Source organism: Amblyraja radiata, chromosome 5 (genome assembly GCF_010909765.2).
Source record: "Amblyraja radiata isolate CabotCenter1 chromosome 5, sAmbRad1.1.pri, whole genome shotgun sequence".
NCBI classification, from domain to species: domain Eukaryota; kingdom Metazoa; phylum Chordata; class Chondrichthyes; order Rajiformes; family Rajidae; genus Amblyraja; species Amblyraja radiata.
The window spans coordinates 109,426,680-109,451,777 of record NC_045960.1 but is presented as its reverse complement, the minus strand read 5'-3'; the positions used below and the strand labels follow the sequence as shown (position 1 = coordinate 109,451,777).

Below are 25,098 nucleotides of genomic sequence, written 5' to 3'. Positions count from 1 at the left end.
ACTTCCTTTGAAGATTTTGGAGATTTGGTATGTTTTGACGAATACACTTTCAAATGTCTGGTAGAGACCACACTGACAGGTAGAGACCATTATCACATCCTGCTTTGGTTACTTGAACGCCAAGAATGAAGGAGGCTGCAGAAAGTGGGAGACGCTGCCTCATCTATCATGGGTATTGAACTTCCTGCCATCAAAGGGACCTACAGTATACTCCACCACAAAAGGCAGCTAATATCACTCAAGACCCACACAACCCTGGTACACTCTCACCTCGCTGTTACCATCAGGAAGAAGGTATGCAAAAATGCTGGAGAAACTCAGCGGGTGAGGCAGCAACTACTGAGCGAAGGAATAGGTGACGTTTCGAGTCTAGGCCCTTCTTCACTGATGGGGCAGGAAGAAGAAAGGAAGAGGCGGAGACAGTGGGCTGAGGGAGAGCTGGGAAAGGGAGGGGAAGGAGGGAGAAAGCAAGGACTACCTGAAATTGGAGAAGTCAAAGTTCATCCCGCTGGGGTGTAAACTATCAGCATTTCTCCAGCATTTTAGTCTACCTTCGATTTTTCCAGCATCTGCAGTTCTTTCTTAAACAACCATCAGGAAGAAGGTATGCAAACCTGAGAACTTTGACATTGGGATTCAAGACCAGCATCTTTCCATCAACCAGCAGGCTCTTGAACAATACTGCACAGCCCTAACCACGCCCCACATCAACAACAACAAACTATGGACTTTGTATAGGTTGCACCTCCTACTTCAGTTTGCACTATTATGGTCTGGGTACCTAGTATTACTGATAATTTATTGTATTATTGATCATTGTAGATTTATTTGTTATTTCATTAATGGGCCTGTAAAACTAAAGTAAAAATTTCATTGTTCTCAGTTAACGTTCAGTTTAGTTTATTGTTACATGTACCGAGGTAGTCTTCTTCTTCTTGCCTATGGCGTGCACAGCCTAAAGTTGTCGGACAACTTGTCCTATTTGATCTTATTTGATTGTGCACGCCGGGTTGATTGCATTCGTTGGAGCAGGGCGGACCACGTGTAGGTTGCAATCTCCCACCCCACCGAGGTAGTGACACGCTTTTGTTGCTTGTTATCCAATCAGCGGAAAGACAATGCATGATTACAATCGAGCTGTCCACAGTGTACAGAAACATAAGGGATAGACACAAATGCTGGGGTAACTCAGTGGGCCAGGCAGCATCGCTGGAGAGAAGCAATGGGTGACATTTAGGGTTGAGGCCCTTCTTCAGACTGAAAGTCATGGGAAAGGTGAATGAGAGATATAGACGATGATGTAGAGATATAGAAACATAGAAAATAGGTGCAGGAGTAGGCCATTCGGCCCTTCGAGCCTGCACCGCCATTCAATATGATCATGGCTGATCATCCAACTCAGTATCCCGTACCTGCCTTCTCTGCATACCCCCTGATCCCTTTAGCCACAAGGGCCACATCTAACTCCCTCTTAAATATATCCGATGAACTGGACTCAACTACCTTCTGTGGCAAAAAGTTCCAGAGATTCACCACTCTGTGTGAAAAATGTTTTTCTCATCTCGGTCCTAAAGGATTTCCCCCTTATCCTTAAACTGTGACCCCTTGTTCTGGACTTCCCCAACATCGGGAACAATCTTCCTGCATCTAGCCTGTCCAACCCCTTAAGAATTTTGTAAGTTTCTATAAGATCCCCTCTCAATTAACTAAATTCTAGCGAGTACAAACCAGTCTATCCAGTCTTTCTTCATATGAAAGTCCTGACATCCTATATGTAGAATGGAATGCCTTTTATTGTCATTCAAACAGCTTGGTTTGAAGGAAATTGCATTTTCTACAGTCTTAACAATTACAAAAAAACCCAGGACCCTCGCTTAACACAGACATCCATCACAGTGAATCTCCAACACCTCCTCACTGTGATGGAAGGAAAAAGTCTTATCTCTTCCCTTGTTCTTCTCCCGCGGTCCAGCAGTCCAACTGCAACGTTGAGGCGAACTGGAGCTACCGATGTTAAAGCCCCCAGCGTGCGATGGTAAGTCCCGCGGCCATTTAAGCCGCGCTGGGACTTAAGTCTATCGTGTGTTGTGTTAATTTTTTATTCGTATGGCTGTATGGTGACCCCAAAGATCACTGTACCAATAGGTGCATGTGACAATAAATGTCTCCTGATTCTTGATTCTCTTGATTCTGTCTCGAAGGTCCGAATGGCCTACTCCTGCACCTATTGTCTATTGAATTGGCCTCCACTGCCTTCTGTGGCAGAGAATTCCACAGGTTCACAACTCTCTGCGTGAAGAAAGTTTGTTCTCATCTCAGTCCTAACTGGCCTACCCTTTATTCTTAAACTGTGATCCCCAGTTCTGAACTCCCCCAACATCGGGACCATTTTTCCTGCAGTTACAGTAAATGAAAATCTAGCAGGCATGCAGGATGTTTTCTCCATCCACCCCCATTTGAAGGCCACCATTTTCCACCGTTTCTACCCAGTGCTTGGTACTTACTTCCAGCAGCCACTGGTTGTCCTCCAGGATGCACTGAGCCGCAGCCTGATCCATGCTGGTCACCTGTGCATATTCGGCACGGAGACTCTCACGGCAGCGGCGCAACGCTTCCGACGGCCCGGGACTCTTGCACTGAGGCTGCTCCATGGCCGGAGCTGCAGCAAGCGACTCGCCAGCCCAGCAAACACTCGCCAGCCACGGCTCCCCGTCCGCATCTGTCCCCGCCGCTGCTTCTGCTTCCATCCCTCCTTCAGCCCCGGCTCTCTAACACCTGCGGCCCATGCAATTGATATTGGTTTTGAAATTCTTGTTGATCAAGTTCTCAAGTTCTTGTTCTCAAGTTCAAGTTCAAGTGAGTTTAAGTTCAAGTGAGTTTATTGTCATGTGTCCCTGATAGGACAATGAAATTCTTGCTTTGCTTCAGCACACAGAACATAGTAGGCCTTTACTACAAAACAGATCAGTATGTCCATATACCATTATATAAATATATACACACATGAATAAATAAACTGATAAAGTGCAAATAACAGATAATGGGTTATTAATGATCAGAGTTTTGTCTGAGCCAGGTTTAATAGCCTAATGGCTGTGGGTAAGTAGATATTCCTGAACCTGGTCGTTGCAGTCTTCAGGCTCCTGTACCTTCTACCTGAAGGTAGCAGGGAGATGAGTGTGTGGCCAGGATGGTGTGGGTCTTTGATGATACTGCCAGCCTTTTTGAGGCAGCGACTGCGGCAAATCCCCTCGATGGAAGGAAGGTCAGAGCCGATGATGGACTGGGCAGTGTTTACTACTTTTTGTAGTCTTTTCCTCTCCAGGGCGCTCAAGTTGCCGAACCAAGCCACGATGCAACCAGTCTGCATGCTCTCTACTGTGCACCTGTAGAAGTTAGAGAGTGTCCTCCTTGACAAACCGACTCTCAGTAATCTTCTCAGGAAGTAGAGGTGCTGATGTGCTTTCTTGATAATTGCATTAGTGTTCTCGGACCAGGAAAGATCTTCAGAGATGTGCACGTCCAGGAATTTGACCCTTTCAACCATCGACCCATTGATATAAACGGGACTGTGGGTCCCCATCCTACTCCTTCCAAAGTCCAGAGCGTGAGAAATTTGTGATCAGCGTGAGAGTGTGAGAATTTGGCGAAATGCGTGATTCTCACGCTCAATGCGTGAGAGTTGGCAGCCCTGCCACGTGACCCACCCTCCGGCTAGACCCACCCCACGTGACCACCTCCCTCCCCCTCCCCACGTGACCAACCGTCAGCACCAAGGGTGACCGACGTCCCTCTCCTCCTCTAACCGCGCTCATCGGAAGCAACCACGTGATTCCCCCCCACCTCTAATTAGGAGCAGACGAGGGCATTCGATCCAATTTGAGGTACCAGCTACCAAGACAGATGTGTACAGCAATTCATTCTCCCCCCGCACAATTAAAGCATGGAATAGTCTTCACCCTATCATAGTTACCCAACCATATATAACCATATAACAATTACAGCACGGAAACAGGCCATCTCGGCCCTTCTAGTCCGTGCCAAACACTTACTCTCACCTAGTCCAATCCACCTGCACTCAGAACATAATGCCCCTGTCCCACTTAGGAAACCTGAACGGAAACCTCTGGAGACTTTGCCCCACCCAAGGTTTCCGTGAGGTTCCCGGAGGTTTTTGTCAGTTTCCCTACCTGCTTCCACTACCTGCAACCTCCGGGAACCGCACTGAAACCTTGGGTGGGGCGCAAAGTCTCCAGAGGTTTCCGTTCAGGTTTCCTAAGTGCGACAGGGGCATAACCCTCCATTCCTTTCCCGTCCATATACCTATCCAATTTATTTCTAAATGATAAAATCGAACCTGCCTCCACCACTTCCACTGGAAGCTCATTCCACACAGCTACCACTCTCTGAGTAAAGAAGTTCCCCCTCATGTTACCCCTAAACTTCTGTCCCTTAATTCTCAAATCATGTCCTCTTGTTTGAATCTTCCCTACTCTCAATGGAAAAAGCTTATCCACGTCAACTCTGTCTATCCCATCATTTAAATTTTTTATTTTTATTTAACTTATTATAATTTAATTATTTTATAACCAGATGCAACTAAATTTAAGGTAGCTCTTTCTTCCCCAAAAACCCTTTTCTGGTTTAAGTCCTCCCTCCAGCACCTCCAGTTTAAATTCCAATTTGGAATATTTTGGAGGACCAAGAAACCAAGAACCAAGAAGATCCCCAGCAAAGATCTTATAGCAGAGATATAATTGTGTGTGTTATATGATTATATACATATCACATTAATGTATGTGTGTTTATAAACATTTTATTCTTTAACAAGAATTAACAGAATTATGAACTAACAGAATTATGAATCTAACCCAATATCACGAACACAAACTGTTCCCCCGCAACGTTGATTACACTGCGAGTCGGGTCGGTCAGGTTACTAAAATGGGCGGGGAAAAATGCCCAGGATCCCCGACGTAGTGTACCATACGTCAGCCCGTTGCATTTCGCAGGAGCAGCCTATCTTGCCACGCTATAGGATCTTTGATCCCCAGAGCCCGCCCTTGGACGGAGCGTGCTCGCTCCCGCGTAGTTTGACGTTGCCGGCGAGTGCGTGCGTGCGCGACCCCGAGCCCCCCTGTACGCGCGCGGTGCCGTGTATGGGGGACGGTGCGCGTGCGCAGTGCCACGTCCGTGGTGCTGGGCCAGGCCGGGGAGCGGAGGGAGGGAGAGAGAGGCCTGAAGCGGCAGCGGCAGCGTGGATGAGGAGATAGTCAGTCGCTCTCTCACACTCACACACACACACACAGACAGAAGGGGAGGGCATTGCCAGAGGAAGGGAGATAAACCCGCAATGGCCGGCCAGCAGTTCCAGTACGACGACAGCGGCAACACCTCCTTTTATTTCCTCACGTCGTTCGTGGGACTTCTCGTCATCCCGGCCACTTTCTACCTCTGGCCCAAAGACCACAACGACGGTGAGTGAGTGCCCCGCCGACAGACTTGTCCGGGAAATGTCCCAAACAAGCAAGCGTATGTGGTCTCCAAACAAACTCACCGGCGTGTGTGCGCCATCTCCCAGCTTCTACCCCCTTCCTCCTTCCCCCTCCTCCTTTCTCCCTCCCCCCCCCCTCCTCTCCCTCCCCCCCTCCTTTCTCCCCTCTCCCTCCCCCCCCCTCCTCTCCCTCTCCCCCCCTCTCTCCCTCCCCCCCCCCCTCCCTCCCCCCCCCCCCCTCTCCCCCCCCCCCTCCCTCCCCCCCCCCCCTCCCTCCCCCCCCCTCCTCTCCCTCCTCTCCCTCCCCCCCTCCTCTCCCTCCCCCCCTCCTCCTCTCCCTCTCCCCCCCTCCTCTCCCTCCCCCCCTCCTCCTCTCCCTCTCCCCCCCCCCTCCTCTCCCTCCCCTTTCTCCCCCCCCCCCCTCTCCCTCCCCTTTCTCTCTGCCCCCCTCTCTCCCCCCCCCCCCCCTCCCTCCCCCCCCTCCGCCCCCTCTCTCCCCCCCCCCTCTCTCTCCCCCCCTCTCTCTCCCCCCCCTTCTTTTCTTCCCCCTCCCCTTTTTTCTTCCCCCCTCCCCTTTTTTCTTCCCCCCCCCTCTTTCTTCCATGCAAACATGGACCAAGTTTGTGTTTATTATTGTCACATGTACCAAGGTACAGTGGAAAGCTTTGTTTTCAATACCATCCAAACAGATCAGACAATACTAAACCTACAATCAACTTGATACAATCGTCAAACTCAAGTACAATAGAGCAAAGGGGAAGATACATAGTGTAGAACTGTCTCCCTCTCTCCCACATACAGACATCACACACAGACATATTATACACATACATACACACACACAGACATTTCTCTCACACACACACACACACACAATATATATATATATATATATATATATATATCACGCACACACACACACACATAATTATATATGTGCAAAACATGCAGTGCTCCCAGAGCACAGCCTTATAGCAGGACCTACTCCACTCTTCCAATGACCAGGGTGAAAGCAGGGCGTATGGCTGTTAGGTGGTGGGATCAACACAGCGCCTGGCTCTTTACACAGGAACAACAGGACACTGATCCCACACAAAGTACTCTCCAAAAGTTATTGTGTGTGTGTATGATCTGCAGTCTTTCAACCTGTTTCCATTTGGTCTTTTGGCAATTTTTTTATTTTCTAAAGAAAAACAAGTGTAGACTGGATTTAAGAGGAGACTTGCGCTGATTTGTTGACAAACAGCTGTGAAATGACTCACCTTTTCTTGGGAGTATGGAGTAGTGGGTGTTTCCATTTTATTTTCTTCATGCCATCTTTTTTAGTGTGTAGATGTTTTGTTTTTGTTTAGGATTTTAAAAAATACTTTTGAGCCTCTTTCAGCAGAATTGGACTGGTATTCCTCATAACGTATCTCAGTATCTATCCAAATGAGAATTTCAGATACTGAAAATTTAAAAATAATATTGTGCAACAGATGAATCAGCATTTACAAAGCAAGAAGTCAAGTTGACTATTTTCCAGCTTGTTTGATGTTGTCCTTGAAACAGTAAAGACTTCTATCTTTACACCTGCCAATGAATCTTTAATGTTGCCATAAATCTCCTGTCATTTAATCTAATGGACTGTAATGACATTTAAAACTGCTTCTGGGTGCTGACAAGAAACTTGTACACCACAAACAGAAATTAAAAGTGGTAACTTGTGGCTTTTTAGCATTTGTGCTTGGTACTTTCTGAATTATATTGTGATATAAAATATCATATATACCTCATAGCTGTACATTTAAACAACAACTGGCAGAACTGTGAATTCACACTCACCTAAAATTCAATAAGGGTATAAAGAGATGAAAGCTGCAGACCTGTGTAAACAATCTTTCTGTTGGATTCCTGTGTATAGTTTAAGGTGTTTTAACTGTTCTGAATTGTTCTGTACCTATTGTCTATTCACAACTTTTTGGGTGAAAAGGGTTTTCCTCATCTCAGTCCTAAATGACCTACTCCATAATTTTTAATAGTTTTTTTATATTTCTACAAAAGAAACACTGTACAGGTTTGTGGGGAGGGTGGTGTTTAGACAATAGACAATGGGTGCAGGAGTAGGCCATTCGGCCCTTCGAGCCAGCACCGCCATTCAATGTGATCATGGCTGATCATCCCCAATCAGTACCCCATTCCTGCTTTCTCCCCATATCCCCTGACTCCGCTATCTTTAAGAACCCTATCTAGCTCTCTCTTGAAAGTATCCAGAGAACCGGCCTCTGAGGCAGAGAATTCCACAGACTCGCCACGCTCTGTGAGAAAAAGTGTTTCCTCGTCTCCGTTCTAAATGGCTTACTCCTTATTCTTAAACTGTGGCCCCTGGTTCTAGACTCCCCCAACATCGGGAACATGTTTCCGGCATGTCCAAACAATAGAAAAACTGCATTGTATTTGTATACATAAGAGTCGTGACGTGCAGAATGAACTTTGAAATAGTATCTTAATTCAATTTAATTAAACCTAGGGACTTGTGTTTACACGGAAGGGGTTGGTGCAGTCTTGTGTGAGTTTGAAGTTAGTGGATAAGTTTGCATGATATCTTACTCTGTGTTGTGATGTGGATGCAGAATGCAAATGCATTCTTAGCATCTTCATCTCCACATGACTGGAATGGTTTCTGTATGTAGAAACCTTTTTAATTTGACGTTTTATGAATCTCAATCTGGTTCATTTTATTAAGATCTCATGTCAGATATTTGTGCAGTTTTACTTGCATCTAGGTTAATTGTTTTTTTCTATTGTTTAATTACAGTATATTTCCACAAACAGTCATTTTTTTCAGCAATGTTACCTAATATTTTGTATTAGCGCTTGAACATTGGGGCAGGACCGAAGCCATAATATTTGAGGTATGGAACATTTAAAATTTTGAGGAACTCCAAAGATTAATTTCCCACCATGTGAAGAAATGTACCTCAGACCCAAGTAACTGACTCCTTATTTTGAGACATTGAAACATATAAGATTGTTAAGGGCTTGGATACGCTAGAGGCAGGAAACGTGTTCCCGATATTGGGGGAGTCCAGAACCAGGGGCCACAGTTTAAGAATAAGGAGTAAGCCATTTAGAACGGAGACGAGGAAACACCTTTTCTCACAGAGAGTGGTGAGTGTGGAATTCTCTGCCTCAGAGGGCGGTGGTGGCAGATTCTCTGGATACTTTCAAGAGAGAGCTAGATAGGGCTCTTAGAAATAGCGGAATCAGGGGATATGGGGAGAAGGCAGGAACGGGGTACAGATTGGGGATGATTAGCCATGATCACATTGAATGGCCTACTCCTGCACCTATTGTCTATTGAGACTGTGACCCCTGATTCTAGACACCCAGACTGGGAGAAAGAGCAATTCTTGGCAAACCTGCAAGAATTTGTACGCAGAGATTGCTACTCATTCATCTAAATTCAAGAGTACAGCCTAAACTCACCTCGTATGACAAGCTCACCATTCTTAGAGTAAGTCTGGTAAATCTTCACTGCACACCCTCTACCTCTGAAAGACCAGATTTCTACCAAATGTTCCAGAAGTGGTCTCACCAGGGCACACCTACTGTAATTAGAGCAAAATGTCTCTACTCATGTAACCAAAATTTGTTGCTGTAAAGGGCAACATATTGTGTGCCCTACTGCTTGCTGAAGCTGAATGTTAAGTTCCAATAATTTGTAAAAAAAGTCACTTCTTTCACTCTTTCATAATTTAAATAATCACTATTCTGATTCTTTCCATCTCTTTGTGAACAGCTGGTGCCTCAGCACTTGTACATTTGACACCCTGCTAGTCATATTCTCCCAACCTGAAAAAGACCTATTTATTCCCACAGTTTTCTATCTGCCTACCAATTCTCAATCTACACCAGTTGTACTGTACACTTTAATGTTTTTTTTTTTAATAACCTATGTGCATCATCTGAAAGGTCAAATGAACCAATTTGCCTTCATCAAATTTAGTCTTAAATCCACTGTTCTGCCTGATCCGTTCCAAGTGTCTTGGTATCCTTTGGTTATAGATTACAGCAAATTCCCTCCTTAAGCCGCTCTGCATTCTTTCAGCTCACTCTGCCATCCAGCTTCACGTTATTGGCAAATCTGGATATATTCCCTCGCATTATTGAAATAGATTGTGAACAGCTGGGGCTCTAGCATTGATCGTTGTGGTCATGGCCTCCAGAACTAAAGCGATCCTCTCTTTGCCTTCTAAATTAATAAAAATTGGTGATGATATACGTAGACTTTAGTAAGTCTTCTGACAAGGTCTTGCTTGGCAGGCTGGTCCACATGGGATCAGAGTTGTATTGGCAAACTGGATCCAAAACTAGCTTGACTATAGGACGCTAATCGTGCTGGGTTGCTTTTGACTTGTCATCAGTGGTGCTGGTTCCATTGTTTTTATTCATCTATATAAATGATTGAGAGTTGAAAGTGCAAGCCACAATTTTCAGCAAAAATAAAAACCACACTGTTGGAGGAAGTTTCACTGTCCTGATTAAATGTTATAGTTTGTATGCCTCGTTGTCACCTCACCCTCGGCTAACAATGAATCATTCCTAGATTCATTGTCTGCTCTGATCTTTCGTTTTCACACCTCACCTTTCCATTTGTCTAGTCTCCCTCTCCTCTGACTCAGTCTGAAGAAGGGTCTCAACCCAAAACGTCACCCTTTCTTTCTCTCCAGAGATACTGTCTGTCCTGCTGAGTTACTCCAGCATTTTGTGTCTATCTGCAGGTGGGACGTCAGGCACCATCTACGGAGGGAATTGAAGGAAGCATTTGGAATATTGGTGCAGTTCTGGTATCCCCGTTAAAGAAAGGATGTGGAGGCTTTGGAAAGGGTGCAGAGGAGATTTATCAGAAAATGCTGCCTGGGTTAGAGGATTTCAGCTAAAAGGAGTGATCAGATGAACTTGGATCGTTCACTCTGGAACGTTGGAGGTTGAGGCAGATGATAGAAGTATATAAAATTTTGAAAGACATAGATAGCTTGTACATGCTAGAATTTAGAAGATTAAGGGGGGATCTTATAGAAACTTACAAAATTCTAAAGGGGTTGGACAGGCTAGATGCAGGAAGATTATTCCCGATGTTGGGGAAGTCCAGAGCTAGGGGGTCACAGTTTAAGGATAAAAGGGAAGTCTTTTAGGACCGAGATGAGAAAAACATTTTTTACACAGAGAGTGGTGAATCTGTGGAATTCTCTGCCACAGAAGGTAGTTGAGGCCAGTTCATTGGCTATATTTAAGAGGGAGTTAGATGTGGCCCTTGTGGCTAAAGGGATCAGGGGTTATGGAGAGAAGGCAGGGATGGGATACGGAGTTGGATGATCAGCCATGATCATATCGAATGGCGGTGCAGGCTCGAAGGGCCGAATGGCCTACTCCTGCACCTATTTTCTATGTTTCCATAGGGTAGACAGTCAGAATCTTTTTCCCTGGGTGGAAATGTCCAAAGGTAGACACAAAATGCTGGAGAACAGGCAGCATCTCTGGAGGGAACGAATGGGTGACGTTTCGGGTCGAGACCCTTCTTGAGACTGAGTCAGGGGAGAGGGAGACTAGACAAATGTCCAAAACGAGAGGGCAAAGCTATAAGGCGAGAAGGGGAAAGTTTAATGGAGATGTGCGGGGCATGTTTTTTTTACACAGTGGTCATTGCCAGGGGTGGTGATGGAGGCAGATATGATAGTGGTGATTAAGAAGCTCAGATAGGCACATTGGAAGTGCAAGGAATAGAGGGATGTGGATGTTGTTGGACTAACTTTAGTCGGACTTTACTGGATAGCAGGCAACAAAACTTTCCTGTGCCTCAATACACACGACAATAAACTATGTACATACAAATGAGATCATTTTAATTTGGCATGTCTGGTGTAAACATTGTGGTCGGAAGACTGAAGAAAGGTCCTGACCCAAATCGTCACCCATCCATGTTCTCTATAGATGTTTTCTGCCCCTCTTTGTTACTTCAGAGCTTTGTGTCCTAAAAAGTCATTGTTTATTTCCCTCCCAGATGTTTTCTCGGTCTCGCAGAGTTCCTGCAGCGTTTTTTTTGCTCATGATTCCAGCATGTGTAGTCTCTTGTGTTTGTGTCTCCACAATTATTTATTTTGCGGAGGACAGAAGACATGCCGTCAGTTTTGTGAAATGGATAAAGGGCAGTAGGATAGAAATATGCCGATGGAATGGCAGGCATGCGGTAGATGAAGTTTAGTGGGGGAAAAAGTGAGGCAAGGAAGAAGAAATATTGGATGAGGATTCGGTTGTAAAATGGGTGTGGGAGCAGAGGGATTTGTGAATGCCAGTGCACAAGCAACGCCGGTTGAAAAAGTTAATAAGGCAAACAGAATTCTAGGTTCTTAACAGGCATAGAATACAAAAGGGAAGGTAGACAAAAGTCTGAGGAAGGGTTTTGGCCCGAAACGTTGCCTATTTCCTTCGCTCCATAGATGCTGCCTCACCAGCTGAGTTTCTCCAGCAATTTTGTCTACCTTCAATTTTCTGCATCTGCAGTTCATTCTTGAACATACAAAAGGGAAGTCATGCTGAACTTTTATAAAACATTGGTCTGGAATATTGTGTTCATTTATGGCTGCCTCATAAGGATGTAGAGGCATCTGTAAAGGGTCCAGAACAGAATGGTTCTTATGAGAAGATATTACAGTTACAGGGATAGTTTAGAGAGACTAGAACTGTTTTTCCTTGGAGAAATATCAAGGAAGATTTAATAAAATCACAGAAAATGAAAGGTCTGAAATCAGTGGATAGTGGGAACCTGTTGGTGGAGGAATGGGGAAATAGAGGTCACGGATATAAACTAAAACTAAAAGGAGAAATCGGAATGATGCTTGGAATGTAAACGCGTGGCCTGCAGATTCCATTGTGGCTTCAAGGAAATTTGATAAATAGATGGTGAGGAAATAATTTGCAAAGCTATGGGAGTGACCAGGAGCCACTATTACTAATGTAAAGTTATCTAATTCACAGTTCTGTTTTCATAAGTTCTAGAAGCAGAATTAGACCCATCAAGACTACTCCACCATTCAATCATGGCAGATCTATTTTTCTCTCTCAATCCATCCTCCAGTCTTTGCCCCATAACCCCTGTCCCCCTTACTAATCAATAATCTGTCAATCTCCACCCGTAAAAATATCCATTGAATAATCAATCCTTTCACGCTCTCTCCTTTGATGGTGGAATATCTTTTCTTCCTTTCAACCTGTGGGAACTGTTCTAAATCTATCGTATTTTGGAGGGGAGTAATATTGCTTTTACTATTTCCCTAACTGCTACCATTAAAAAAAACCCACCTGGAATACAAGTCATCAGGACCTGGGAATTTATTGTACTTCATTCCCCTCAGATGGCGGCGGAGGCCGGTTCTCTGGACGCTCTCAAGAGAGAGCTAGATAGGGCTTAAAAATAGAGGAGTCAGGGGATATGGGGAGAAGGCAGGAATGGGGTACTGATTGGGGATGATCAGCCATGATCACATTGAATGGCGGTGCTGGCTCGAAGGGCTGAATGGCCTACTCCTGCAACTATTAACTATTGTCTATTAATTTCTTCTTTACTAGTGTTTTCTTTAACTTATGTTACTGTTGGTGAACCTCTCCTTTATTCTACACCTGTAGTCTTCTACAGGTTATGGGAGGTTTTCTGTGCGTCGTGACTCTTGCACATAGATCTAAACATCAGTACATCTGGTTCCTTATTGCAAGGAAATCAGTTGTGACTCCATGCTTGCCTATGCAATTGAACATTATCAATCCAATCTTCTTGCGTATGGCGTGCACATCCTAAAGTTGCAGGACAACTTGTTCTATTTGATCTCATTTGATTATGCACGCCGGGTTGATTGCATTCGTTGAAACAGGGCAGACCACGTGAAGGTTGCAATCTCCCACCCCATCCATTCAATGACGACACCAGAGGATGTTCATGAACTCCGCAGGGTTTATGACTATCTGGTGGTTTATGATTCTTCAACTTGAGCTGACATTGTTAATTCAAGTTTTTTTAATTAGTTGTATTTCAAATTCCCTAGCTCCCAGGATAGGATATGAACTTCTTCCCCTGGGACTGTGGTTTCCACTCCTTTAACCCAACCACCCTGCTTCATACCTTTTTCTTGTTTTACACCTTTGGCTATATTTTAAAAGTATTGTCACTAAAGTGCTTTGGGGAACGGGAGACGGGGTGAGATGGAGTTGCTGGTGAGTTATGATGGAATTACAGATGCTGTATGAGTGCAAGTACCCTTCAATATCAGTATGAAATTTTGTGTCACTTTGCGATTTCTTGCTGTTGTTTATTCACTTTGACTATTTTCATTGATTCAATTACCTAAAAGACTTGAATCTTTGCACTTGGCTGCCTTGTTATTAATGAGGTTTCTTTCCGAAATATAATTCATAAACTTATTTATTTAAATTGTACTCATTCACATTGCGGTACCTGCACCTATTATCTGTTGTCTATTGGTAGGCATGGTATTCCATCAGTTCTGTGTGTGATCAGTGCATTAGTACACCAAGGTATTGGACCTTGTTTTTATGATGCTTAGCTATCCTAATCTTGAATCAATCGTAATATCGGGTGCAATATTGGGATAAGCATACGGTACAAAAGAAAATACTCAATTGATAAAATTACGATTGTAAGATTGTTACTTTTTAACCATATGATAATAAGACATAGGAGCAGAATTAGGCCATTTGGCTCACCCAGCCATGGGGTGGGCTCTGGTGCTCTGAGGCAGCAAATATACCATTGCGCCACTGTGCTGTCTGTGGTAATGAATTATGGAAATTCACCACCCTGGCCAAAGAAATTCCTCCTCAGCTCCATTCTAAAGGTACGTCCCTTTATTTTGAGGCTGTGCCTTCTTCTTGCGTATGGCGTGCACAGCCTGAAGTTGTAGGACAACTTGTTCTATTTGATCTTATTTGATTGTGCATGCCAGGTTGATTGCATTTGTTGAAACAGGGCAGACCACGTGAAGGTTGCAATCTCCCACCCCAGGCTGCGCCTTTTGGTCCTAGACTCTCCCACTAATGGAAACATCCTCTCCACGTCCACTCTATCCAGTCCTTCACATTAAAAATAAAACATGGTCGTAGTTTATAGCTGTTGCATTTTTGTGAAGAATTCAATCAAATCTTCCATTCCTTCCTTACTTAAAGAGATAATTTATTTTGGGTGATAGTTCTATTCATCACCAACAACCTCTCTGAAACCTCTCTGAGGTAGGAGTTAGAATGAAGTTTATTCTAAATGTGCTGCAGCGATCATCAAAAAAAGTGTTTTCTAGCAAGGTGCAGGCTAGCAATCGAATTAAATCTTTCCTATCAGCAGCCACAGCATAATAGTTCCCAGTTCTAAGAGGAGTGGCTGGAACTGGAGCAAAATGCATCTAGTGGAAACATTCGGTTCACTTGACCTCCTTAGCTAATTTTAACAGTGGGTTTAATTTCAGCTTGGGTAGGGGGGGGGTCAAGATGTTAAATTGTGAGCTGATTTTACGGCTTGGTTTGTTTTCTCCAGAGTGTTGGAGGCTTAGAGCAGACCTGATAGAAGTGTACATGGGTATTATGAGAGACAGCCAGAACCTTTTTCTTAGGGTTGAAAAGTCATAGACAAGAGGGCATAGTTTAAGGTGAGGGGGGGGGAAAGTTCAATGGAGATGTGCAGAGTGAGTTTTTTGTTTACACAGTGGGGGCTAGGGGTGGTGGAGGCGGATACGATAGTAGCATTTAAGAAGGTTTTGGATAGGCAGGGAATGGAAGGATATGGATCACGTGCAGACAGAGATGATTAGTTTAACTTGCCATCATGGGAATTGTGGGCCGAATGGTCTGTTCCTATGCTCTACTGTTCTATGTACGTACTGTGAACATTCCGATCTGTTGTTGGCAACTGTTATCTGTACTACACATCTTACAACTGCTCTTTCTAAATTTAGTCTGTTTGTCCTAGACTAAATATTGTACACCTAAATTATTAATTAATAGCTATAGTATAACAATATTAGCAGGATATATATTAACTGGGTGGTGCAGTGGTAGAGTTGTTGCCTTACAGCGCCAGAGACCTGGGTTCGATCATGACTGCGAGTGCTGTCTGTATGGAGTTTATATGTTCTCCCTGTGACCTCGTAGATTTTCTCTGGGTGCTCCGCTTTCGTCCCACACATCCAAAGATGTACAGCTTTGTTGGTTAATTGGCTTCTGGAAATTGTACTTTTTCACACAGAGAGTTGTGAGTCTGTGGAATTCTCTGCCTCAGAGGGCGATGGAGGCCGGTTCTCTGGATACTTTCAAGAGAGAGCTAGATAGGGCTCTTAAAGATAGCGGAGTCAGGGGATATGGGGAGAAGGAAGGAACGGGGTACTGATTGGGGATGATCAGCCATGATCACATTTGTGGTGTATATTATATAAATGGTGTTACCTACCTCCAAGTTAAAGGGGGAGCAGTGTGATGTATGTGATATAATTAGCAAATGTTATGTCTTGTGCGAGGGGACGCATGCGCTGGGGGAGACTCAAGGTGGCGTCCTGGAATTAAGAAGCATGTTAGTTTACTCCCGTATCTGAGTGTTATTTTAAGTCAGTTCCAAGCACCCAAATACACAACAACATTGAGTGCTGGTTCGAAGGGCCGAATGGCCTACTCCTGCACCTATTGTCTATTGTCTCTAGTCTGTAGGATAGTGCTAGTGTGATCACTGGTCACCAGGGTCTTGGGCCAAATAATCTGTTTCAATGCTGTATCTCTAAAGTCTAAGTGAGATTTAATAATGTCATTGAGATTTTTAATATTTTAAAGTTCAGCAGTGAGTATTAGAATTAAATTATATAGTTTACTTTTTGATTTCTGAAGTTACTTGTATTTGCTAGTTATGTATATTTCCTCTCTATTAGCAAAAGAAGTTCCTTGCTTTTTCCTCCCCACGGTTTTCAGCTAATCATTTTCCTTCTGCACTGCGGTTCCACAGGTGCAGGGTTGCACTCATGGGTATTCTTCAAATGTGCAAGTCGGTAATGAAACTGAGAAACAATTTGAGTCATGGGGCTTTGGTGCTTTAACCTATGCTAAGTCAATATTCACACTTGCACTGTTCCAGCAGGTGGGCAGAGGTTTAAAAAAAAAAAGCAGTTTTTCATCCCATTCCCATCCCACTTCATTGTGTAAAATAATTATTGAGTGAGCAAGAACAAGGATATTTTGGAGGGAAAATTTAGAATTGGAATTACAAATTATAACTCTTTGACCTCATTAGGAATGTTGCCACATCATATTTCATTTACTTTATGAACGGGAAGTGACAGGGAATTATAGCACCAATTCTATGCCGCCAGCCAGCTTCCAAAGAGATGGGATTCCGAAGAAATGATTAACAGATATTGTTAATTGGTATTTGGAGCAGTTTAAGTCTCAAATGCACAAAAGGTTTATTTTACTGCAATTTGAGTGATGATTATATCTCTGGCATTCATGGTGAGCAAAGGTGATTACTTTTGGCTGTTTTTGGTGTTGTGAGAAAAAAAATGTTTCAATGAGAATCAGACAGAAGACCCAATCAATACAAATTGATCTGCAAGAATTTGTTTGGCCTGGTCTCTGTTTTTCCTGTTACAGGCTCATACTGGGCATGGTTGAGCAGCATCAGTGGATGTGATAAATGAAATTAGCACGTCTGGTCAATGACCTTTTAGTTTGCTTCTCTGTTTCTGTTTAAAGAAGCTAACGGATAATTCAGTAACTTTATAACTTTGTTCAATGAAGCACAAAGGTGGAATTGAGGAGGAAGAAGTAGAAACAAGGAACTGCAGACGATGGTTTATGAATCCAAAGTGCTGGAGCAACTCAGCGGGTCAGGCGGTATCTCTAGAGAGAAGGAATGGATGACGTTCGGGTCGAGATGCTTCTTCAGAGAGATTGATGATATTTTGTGTGGGGACCATTCGGACTTGACTCCCTGTGGTTAAGATTGGGATTTTTATGTCTAACATTAAATATTATGAGGAACATATGGCTGCTGATGTGATCACAGCACATTCAAAAGATATGGTTTGCAAACCATAAGCACTATGCAGAGATGTTTGCATCAAGTGAAGTGAAAGGTAGCTAGGTTGCTGTTATTTCAGCACAGGACAAGGAACTACAGGCTGGTAAGCCTGACATCAGCGGTGTGTAAGTTTCGGGAGGCGATTTTGAGAGGATCCAAGTGCACTGGACTGAGTAGAGATAGTCAGCCTGGCTTTTTGCATTGGAATTTGTCTCATAAATCTGTTGGAGATTTTTTAAAGAGGTAATAACTAAGAGGATTGATGAGAGCAGGGGAATGAGTGGGCATTGTCTAGGCGCACTTTAATGGGGTCTTTAACAAGACCCTGTATGGTCGTCTAGTCGAAGGCAGACACAAAATGCTGGAGTCATATGCACCGGAACCAGCATCTGCAGTTCTTTCCTACACATGGTAGTCTAGTCTGGCAGGTTAGTTTGCATGCTATCCAGGGAGAGTCAGATGATTTTATACACATTTGGTGTGACGTAAGAACAGAGAATGGTGGTAGGTTTTTTGGACTAGGGGGACTGTGACTAGTGATATGTAAAAGTGACTGGTTCTGGGCCCATTGTTGTTGGTCATTTATCATAAGCAATCTGGGAATGTACTAGGCATGGTTAGTAAATGTGTAGATAACACTAAAATAGCTGTTATTGCAGCCAATGAAGTAGTTTATAAGACCATAAGACATGGGAACAGAATTAGGCCATTCACCCCATCGGGTCTACTGTGCCATTCAATCATGGCTGATCTATTTTTCCTCTGAACTCCATTATCCTGCCTTCTCCCTATCTTTGACACCCTTGAGAAGAATCAAGAACCTATCAATCTTCGCTTTCTGCAATAATTGATATGGAAACATGATCAGCTAGGTAAGTGGGTCGAGCAGTAGCAAATGATGTTCAATTCAGTAAATGCAAGGTGTTGTGTTTTGGAGAGTCAAACTAGAATAGGACTTTCACAGCTCTTAGTTCCTGCATGTGCATATCTTTGAATATTTGTTTAGAGATTGGCAGAGAGCATACTGACCAGGTGTATCATGACCTGGTTTGGTAACACCCTAGAATGAAGAAGGCTGTGGAAGGTGTTTAAAATTGCCCGGTCCATCAGGGGTACTGACCACCTAACCATCAAATGGATCTACAGAAACAGGCAAAGACACACACCAACCTGATCAAGCACTCATCCTGTTGGTATCATCGGGGGAGAAAAGGTACAGGAGGCTGACAATTGTGACCTCCAGGTTTATGAACAACTTTTCAACAACCATAACATCTTTGCACAACCCTACCTCAATCTACTATGGACTTTGTTTAGGTTGAACCACACACTTCAGATTCCACTATTATGGTCTGGGTATCAAGTCTTGCTGTTAATTTATTTCAATATTAATTAATTATACATTTATTTGTTCTGTTAATGTGCCTGTAAAGCCTCAGCAAATAATCATTTCTTTGTTCCGTTCCGGTACATATGACAACCAAACACTTGACTCTTGAACAGTGCAGCAAATAGGCCATGTGTTTGTTTTCTCTGCTATTAAGTAGGATGATGCATAAATTATTTTTACCTCTGTGCTATTCCTGTAACGTCTCCATAAATCCCTCGATTTCTGAAATCTATCAATCAGCCTTGATGTAATCACAGTTCAGATTCTTGCATAGAGAATTCAAAGAATTCACTGCTCCCAGGGTGAAAACCATCTTTTCGTATCTCGGCCCTAAATGGTTGACCCCCTTATTTTGAAAAACGTTATTCTTAAGGGGGTGGGTGGAAGGAATCTATTGCCGCCTATTTGTCCTCACACTATCGTGTCAATCATAAGGGAGTAGAATTAGGCCATTTGGCCCATCCTCTGCCATTCAATCATGGCTGATCTATCTCCCTCCCAACCCCATTTTCCTGCCTTTTCCCATAACCTCTGACACCTGTATTGATCAAGAATCTATCTATCTCTGCCTTAAAAATATCCACTGTCTTGGCCTCCACAGCCTTCAGTGGCAAATAATTCCACAGATTCACCACCCTCTCAATAAATTTCTCCTCATCTCCTTTAATTCTGAGGCTATGACCTCTAGTCCTAAACTCTCCGACTAGTGGAAACATCCTCTTCACATCCACTCAATCCAAGCCTTTCACAATTCTGTATGTTTTAATGAGGTCCCCCCCCCCCTCATTCTTCTAAACTCCAGCAAGTACAGTGTTGACAAACACTCATCATAGGTTAATCTGATCATTCCTGGGATCATTCTTGTAAACTTGCTCTGGATCCTCTCCAGAGCCAGCACATCCTTCCTCCGATATGGTGCCCAAAATTGCTCACAATATTCCAAAAGCGGACTTACCAGTGCCTTATAGAGCCTCAACATAACATTCTTGTTTTTGTATACAAGCCCTCTTGAAATAAATGCTTGTGTTGAATTTGCAATAATGGATTGCAAAAGAAATTGGGCCCTTTATAATTTTTACTATTTGTACAACTTTCTCTGGTATGATTTCGAAAGAATAGACTAATGTGATATCTAAGTTCACAGAAGTTGCTTTGAACTTTTAAACTGTTTCCTTGTTTCTGAGGGTTAGCGACATTTTGATTGTATACTTGTAACTTTGCTCAATAGCCTTTTATGTGACATCTTGTTAAAGATCATGAAAGCTGTGTATATGCCATCCATTACATTATCCATGCACAGTATCTGTTGCCTCAAAGAATAATGTGTAGGAAGGAACTGCAGATGCTGGTTTGAACCGAAGATGGACACAAAATGCCAGAGTAACTCAGCAGGACAGGCAGCATCTCTGGATAGAAGGAATGGATTAAGTTTCGGGTGAGACCCTTCTTCAGACTGAGTTGGGAGAGAGGATACAAAGATAAGGAAGTGTAAGGTGTGAAAACGAGATAAAATGGATGGAGATCAAAGAAAATGTAGAATAGATCATTGTTTCTGTAAGCTAAAAATACCAAATACGGCCTATTACATTATCATTGCACTAGTATTAATAGATGCGATTGCGTGTCAATTTTAATGGCCACCCACGGATTAAGTAGCAGCTATTTTCTTTCAAGACAATGTTGTTTGATTAATAGTGGGAGGTTACAGGAAAACAGATTTTCTTCTCTTTGACTTTTTTTTCCAAGATAGCTTTTTCCTGCTTGTCAATTTCCAAAATAACTAAATCAAAATTTTCTAGGTTGAAATTGTGTCATAACCAATGAGGGTATGTAATACACATAACACTCTCTGTTCTCTAATTTGTCAATTGCATTATACTCTATTTGTGTGATGGAAGCATATACTACTACATGTATACTTTGTTCGATGTGGATATCCAAACCAAACTGAAGGTTGGATGCCGATGCATCTAACTATCGCTTTGTCTCTGAACGGCATTGAGTTACACAGTAGTATGGCGATGGGATAGAGAAAGGGACTTGATGCACTTTATATTTACCATCTCAGCTTCACGGTGCCCTCCATAATGTTTGGGACAAAGACCCATGCCTCTGTACTCTACAATTTGAGATATGTAATAGCGATTCATGGACATCACTTAATGCTGGGTGTCTTCTCCGGTGATGCTCTGCCAGGCCTATATTACAGCCATCTTGAGCTTATGGTGATTTCCATGAATCGCAGACTTTAAGCAGTCATTGCATGCAAAGGATATGCGACAAAATACTAAACATGACTACTTTCATTTACATGACATTGCTGTATCCCAAACATTATGGTGCCCTGAAATGGGGGGACTATGTATAAACACTGCGGTCATTTCTACATGGTGAAACCAAAATGTATAATAATAATTTATTACGGACTCGAGGTCCAGACAAGGGGCAACATTACATTTAAAAAAAAAATGCATTGCATATTTAAAAAAATATCATAAAGTACATATAAAATCTTAGTATATCACTTATAAAAGCATCATAAATTATATATTTTTTAAAACACAATACATGAGTTAAAAATCCAGATTAAAAGAATGATCAATGTCCTACAATGAGACAACGATACCAGTGTCTCCACAGCTGGGATTCGTAGCGTGTAGTGCTAACCCTTATGTTTGACAAGGCCACAATAATTACATTTTTAGAGTCATTTATCCTGCGAATGAATGTATACATGTGATTTCTTAGAATAGCTTCTAAAGTACTGACTCCTGTAGCCACAAACATATTACTGGCACTACACCATCTAGGTTTCCTTAGCAGTGTTCTCATGGCATCGTTATATGCCACCTTTAGTCTCTGCACACTTGTCTTTCCATAGTTCGACCATAGGTGCGCAGTGTAGAGTGGTGTGCAGTATGCTCTAAACAGCGACATCTTCACCACATCTGCACACGCACCAAATTTACGCAAGAGAATATTCGCCTGTACATACAGCATGCGTCGTTGCCTATAAATATCCTCATCATCTGTCATTTGTTCTGTAATAAAATGCCCTAGATATTTTACCTTATTACAGACACTAAGATTATTGTCAGACAATTTAAAATCAGGAAATTTTAGACATTTATCCTCTTTGGTTCTACAGATCATAACAGCACTCTTACTAGCATCATATTTAATATCATGTTCCACACCATACACAGAACATATAGGAAGGAGCTGCTGGAGACCAGCGCTGGATGGACTAAAGACTACAAGATCATCTGCATACATAATATGGTTCACTAAAATATTACCAATCACGCACCCAGTATTACAGGCTTTCAATTGTTTGGACAGATCATCAATATATAGATTAAAAAGGACTGGGGACAAAATTCCCCCTTGTCTAACACCATTGCTAACCCCAAATGGGGCTGAGACCCTATTGCCCCATTTTATTTGCATAGTCTGGTGGGCATACCAGTAGGCCAGAATTCTCACACTGTATTTAGGCACCCCTCTTTGACCCATTTTACCAAACAACTTTCTGTGACTAACATGGTCAAAGGCTTTGGAAGCATCAATAAAGCACATAAGGTTTAAGAGTTTTTGCCTCTATATTTGTTTACAATCTCCTTTAGGGCATATATGCATAAGTCAGTGCCATGTTTAGCTTTAAAGCCAAACTGGTTATCTGTGGAGTTAACAAACTCATTTAGTCTATCCAGCAGAACTCTTTCTAAAACTTTGGCAATATGCTGGCTAAAGCTATGGGCCTGTAATTATTTAGGCTGCCTACTTTACCAGCTTTGTCCTTAATGACCGGCACTAACAGAACAGACTACATTGAGTCTGGTAACAAGCCATGAATCATAAAGCCAGTAAAACAAATAGCAAGGAGAGGAGCTATCCTCATACTTGCATACTTAAGATGTTCAGCAGAAATGTTCAGTTTAAAAATGTCCTTTACTAAAATCTGACAATGTGCACTTTAACCACATGTCATTTTTTTCTATTACAAATCTCAAATTGTGGAGTACAGAGGCAAATAAATAAATGATGGGTCTTTGTCCCAAACATTATGGAGGGCACTGCATATCAGGAATGGCAACTTTGTTCATTTGCACGGGGTTGCTGACCTGTGTAAAAAGTTACATGCTTGAGTTGTTTTACTGTTCATGTTTTAAACTATCTGTTATGTTTAAACTATTTAAATATATTTTTCCATTGTTATTTGAATATATTTGATTCCTTTTTAATGCCTTTGGCAACAAAAAGCCTTCAAAATGTCATTGAGGGTGGGTCTGTAGAACACTCTGCCTGGCAATTCCTGCAGTAGGGAGGTTGTTCAACCTTGTGAGAGACTACTCAGTCTGTCCTGGGGTTCTGGTAAAAGTAAGTCTGGATGGATGACGTCTCTCGGTAGTGAGTCTCAGTTGTAGGCAAGGTCCAAGATGAACAAATTTGGTTATCTCTATGGCGAAGGTAACATATTAAGAATGATGAGAATGACTTAGATTGGAATTGCCCCTACTTTAGCAACACGTTGTATTTGTTAAACTATTAAATAGAGGATTGATTTTGGTGATACCAGTACTATATTCAAGAACAAGTGGTTGGGAGATGTTTACACGATATGTATTGGGAATATGACAACATGTTTGAAGGGACTAACTGAGAAGTATTACATATAAGCAAAATAGGCAAAAAAGATGAGAAGGAAGGAATATTGAATGATTTTGTGTTTAAAATTTTTTTTTTTTAAATCAGGAGAAAATGCAGGTTTAGTTCTTACGGGCAAGGTGAGCTTGCAGGAGCATATCTGGAGAATTATGTGTCTTTAGCTCTCTGGCATTGAGGAAAATGATATATATATATATATATATATGTTATTAATCACAAAGCCATCCAGGGGCTTTTGTTTGTGCTTGAGTTGAGGATGGGAAAGCAGTTTAAGGAGATAATTAGTAATGGGAAAAGGAAGGCTTTGCATTCCAGGACAGTTGACAAGGCAGAACCTCAAGTGTGTTCAAGAAGAAACTGCAGATGCTGGAAAATCGAAGGTACACAAAAATGCTGGAGAAACTCAGCGGGTGCAGCAGCATCTATGGAGCGAAGGAAATAGGTGACGTTTCGGGCCGAAACCCTTCTTCAGAAGAAGGGTTTTGGCCCGAAACGTCACCTGTTTCCTTCGCTCCATAGATGCTGCTGCACCCGCTGAGTTTCTCCAGCATTTTTGAGAACCTCAAGTGTGCTTGGTTTAGCTCTATTACATTGCATTATTTGATTAAATTAATCCTGCCATGATGTGTGAAAGAAAACTTCTAAAATGGTTAAAAGTTTCAAATGTGGGTTCAACACGGGACCCCAATGAATGCATCCGCTGAAACGCTTCAATCATCAGAATCTCTATTCTGCCACAGATTAGCCAAGAAAGATTGTTCTAACTTGGCCATGAATAGTAAATCTTCAAGTCAGTATCTTTGTGTTGATCAAAGGCAATAAAGAATGTGGTAAACACAAAATGCTGGAGTAACTCAGCAGGACCAGCACCTTCTCTGGAGAGAAGGAATGGGTGACATTTTGGGTTGGGACCCGTAACGTCACACATTCCTCTCCAGAGATGCTGCCTGTCCTGCTGAGTTACTCCAGCATTTTGTGTCAATCTTTGGTGTAAACCGGCATCTCCTGTTCCTTCCTACACATTAATGTGGTAAAGGTTGACATGGCTATTCATGCCAGCCAAATACATGGGTTAAATGTCCTCTCACGATAGTCACTAAAACTGCCATTTGTTCTTTCTTTTTCTTGACCTGTGCTGAGATCATCCAGCAAGTTAGATTTAGCTTCATTATTATTGTTATTTGTTTTGCATGTTATCCAATCAAATCAAATAAACTGTATATAAATGCGATCAAGCCAAACGCAAGTACAATAGCAGGAATGAAGGGAAAGATACAAAGTGCAGAATATAGCTCTCAGCATTTTTTTTGCTCCTGAGCTACTTGCTGCAAAGACTCATTATGTTGTCACTGGCTCCTTTAATCATTGTTCTGATGATGATAACATCTACACCAGTGCTATCTATGGAGGTGTATTTTTTCTTATCTGCGATTTCCATCTCTT

At 42.5% G+C, this 25,098-nt stretch overlaps 1 protein-coding gene across 1 annotated transcript in view; it reads left to right on the top strand.

Moving 5' to 3' along the window:
• Positions 1-5,171: 5,171 nt before the first annotated feature.
• Positions 5,172-25,098, top strand: part of sec63 (SEC63 homolog, protein translocation regulator) — a 108,132-nt gene continuing 88,205 nt past the window's right edge. The window contains exon 1 of the mRNA XM_033021961.1: positions 5,172-5,477. Within this exon, the coding sequence (XP_032877852.1) occupies positions 5,354-5,477 (124 nt within the window). The 5' untranslated portion in view covers positions 5,172-5,353. The remainder of the gene's footprint in view (positions 5,478-25,098) is intronic.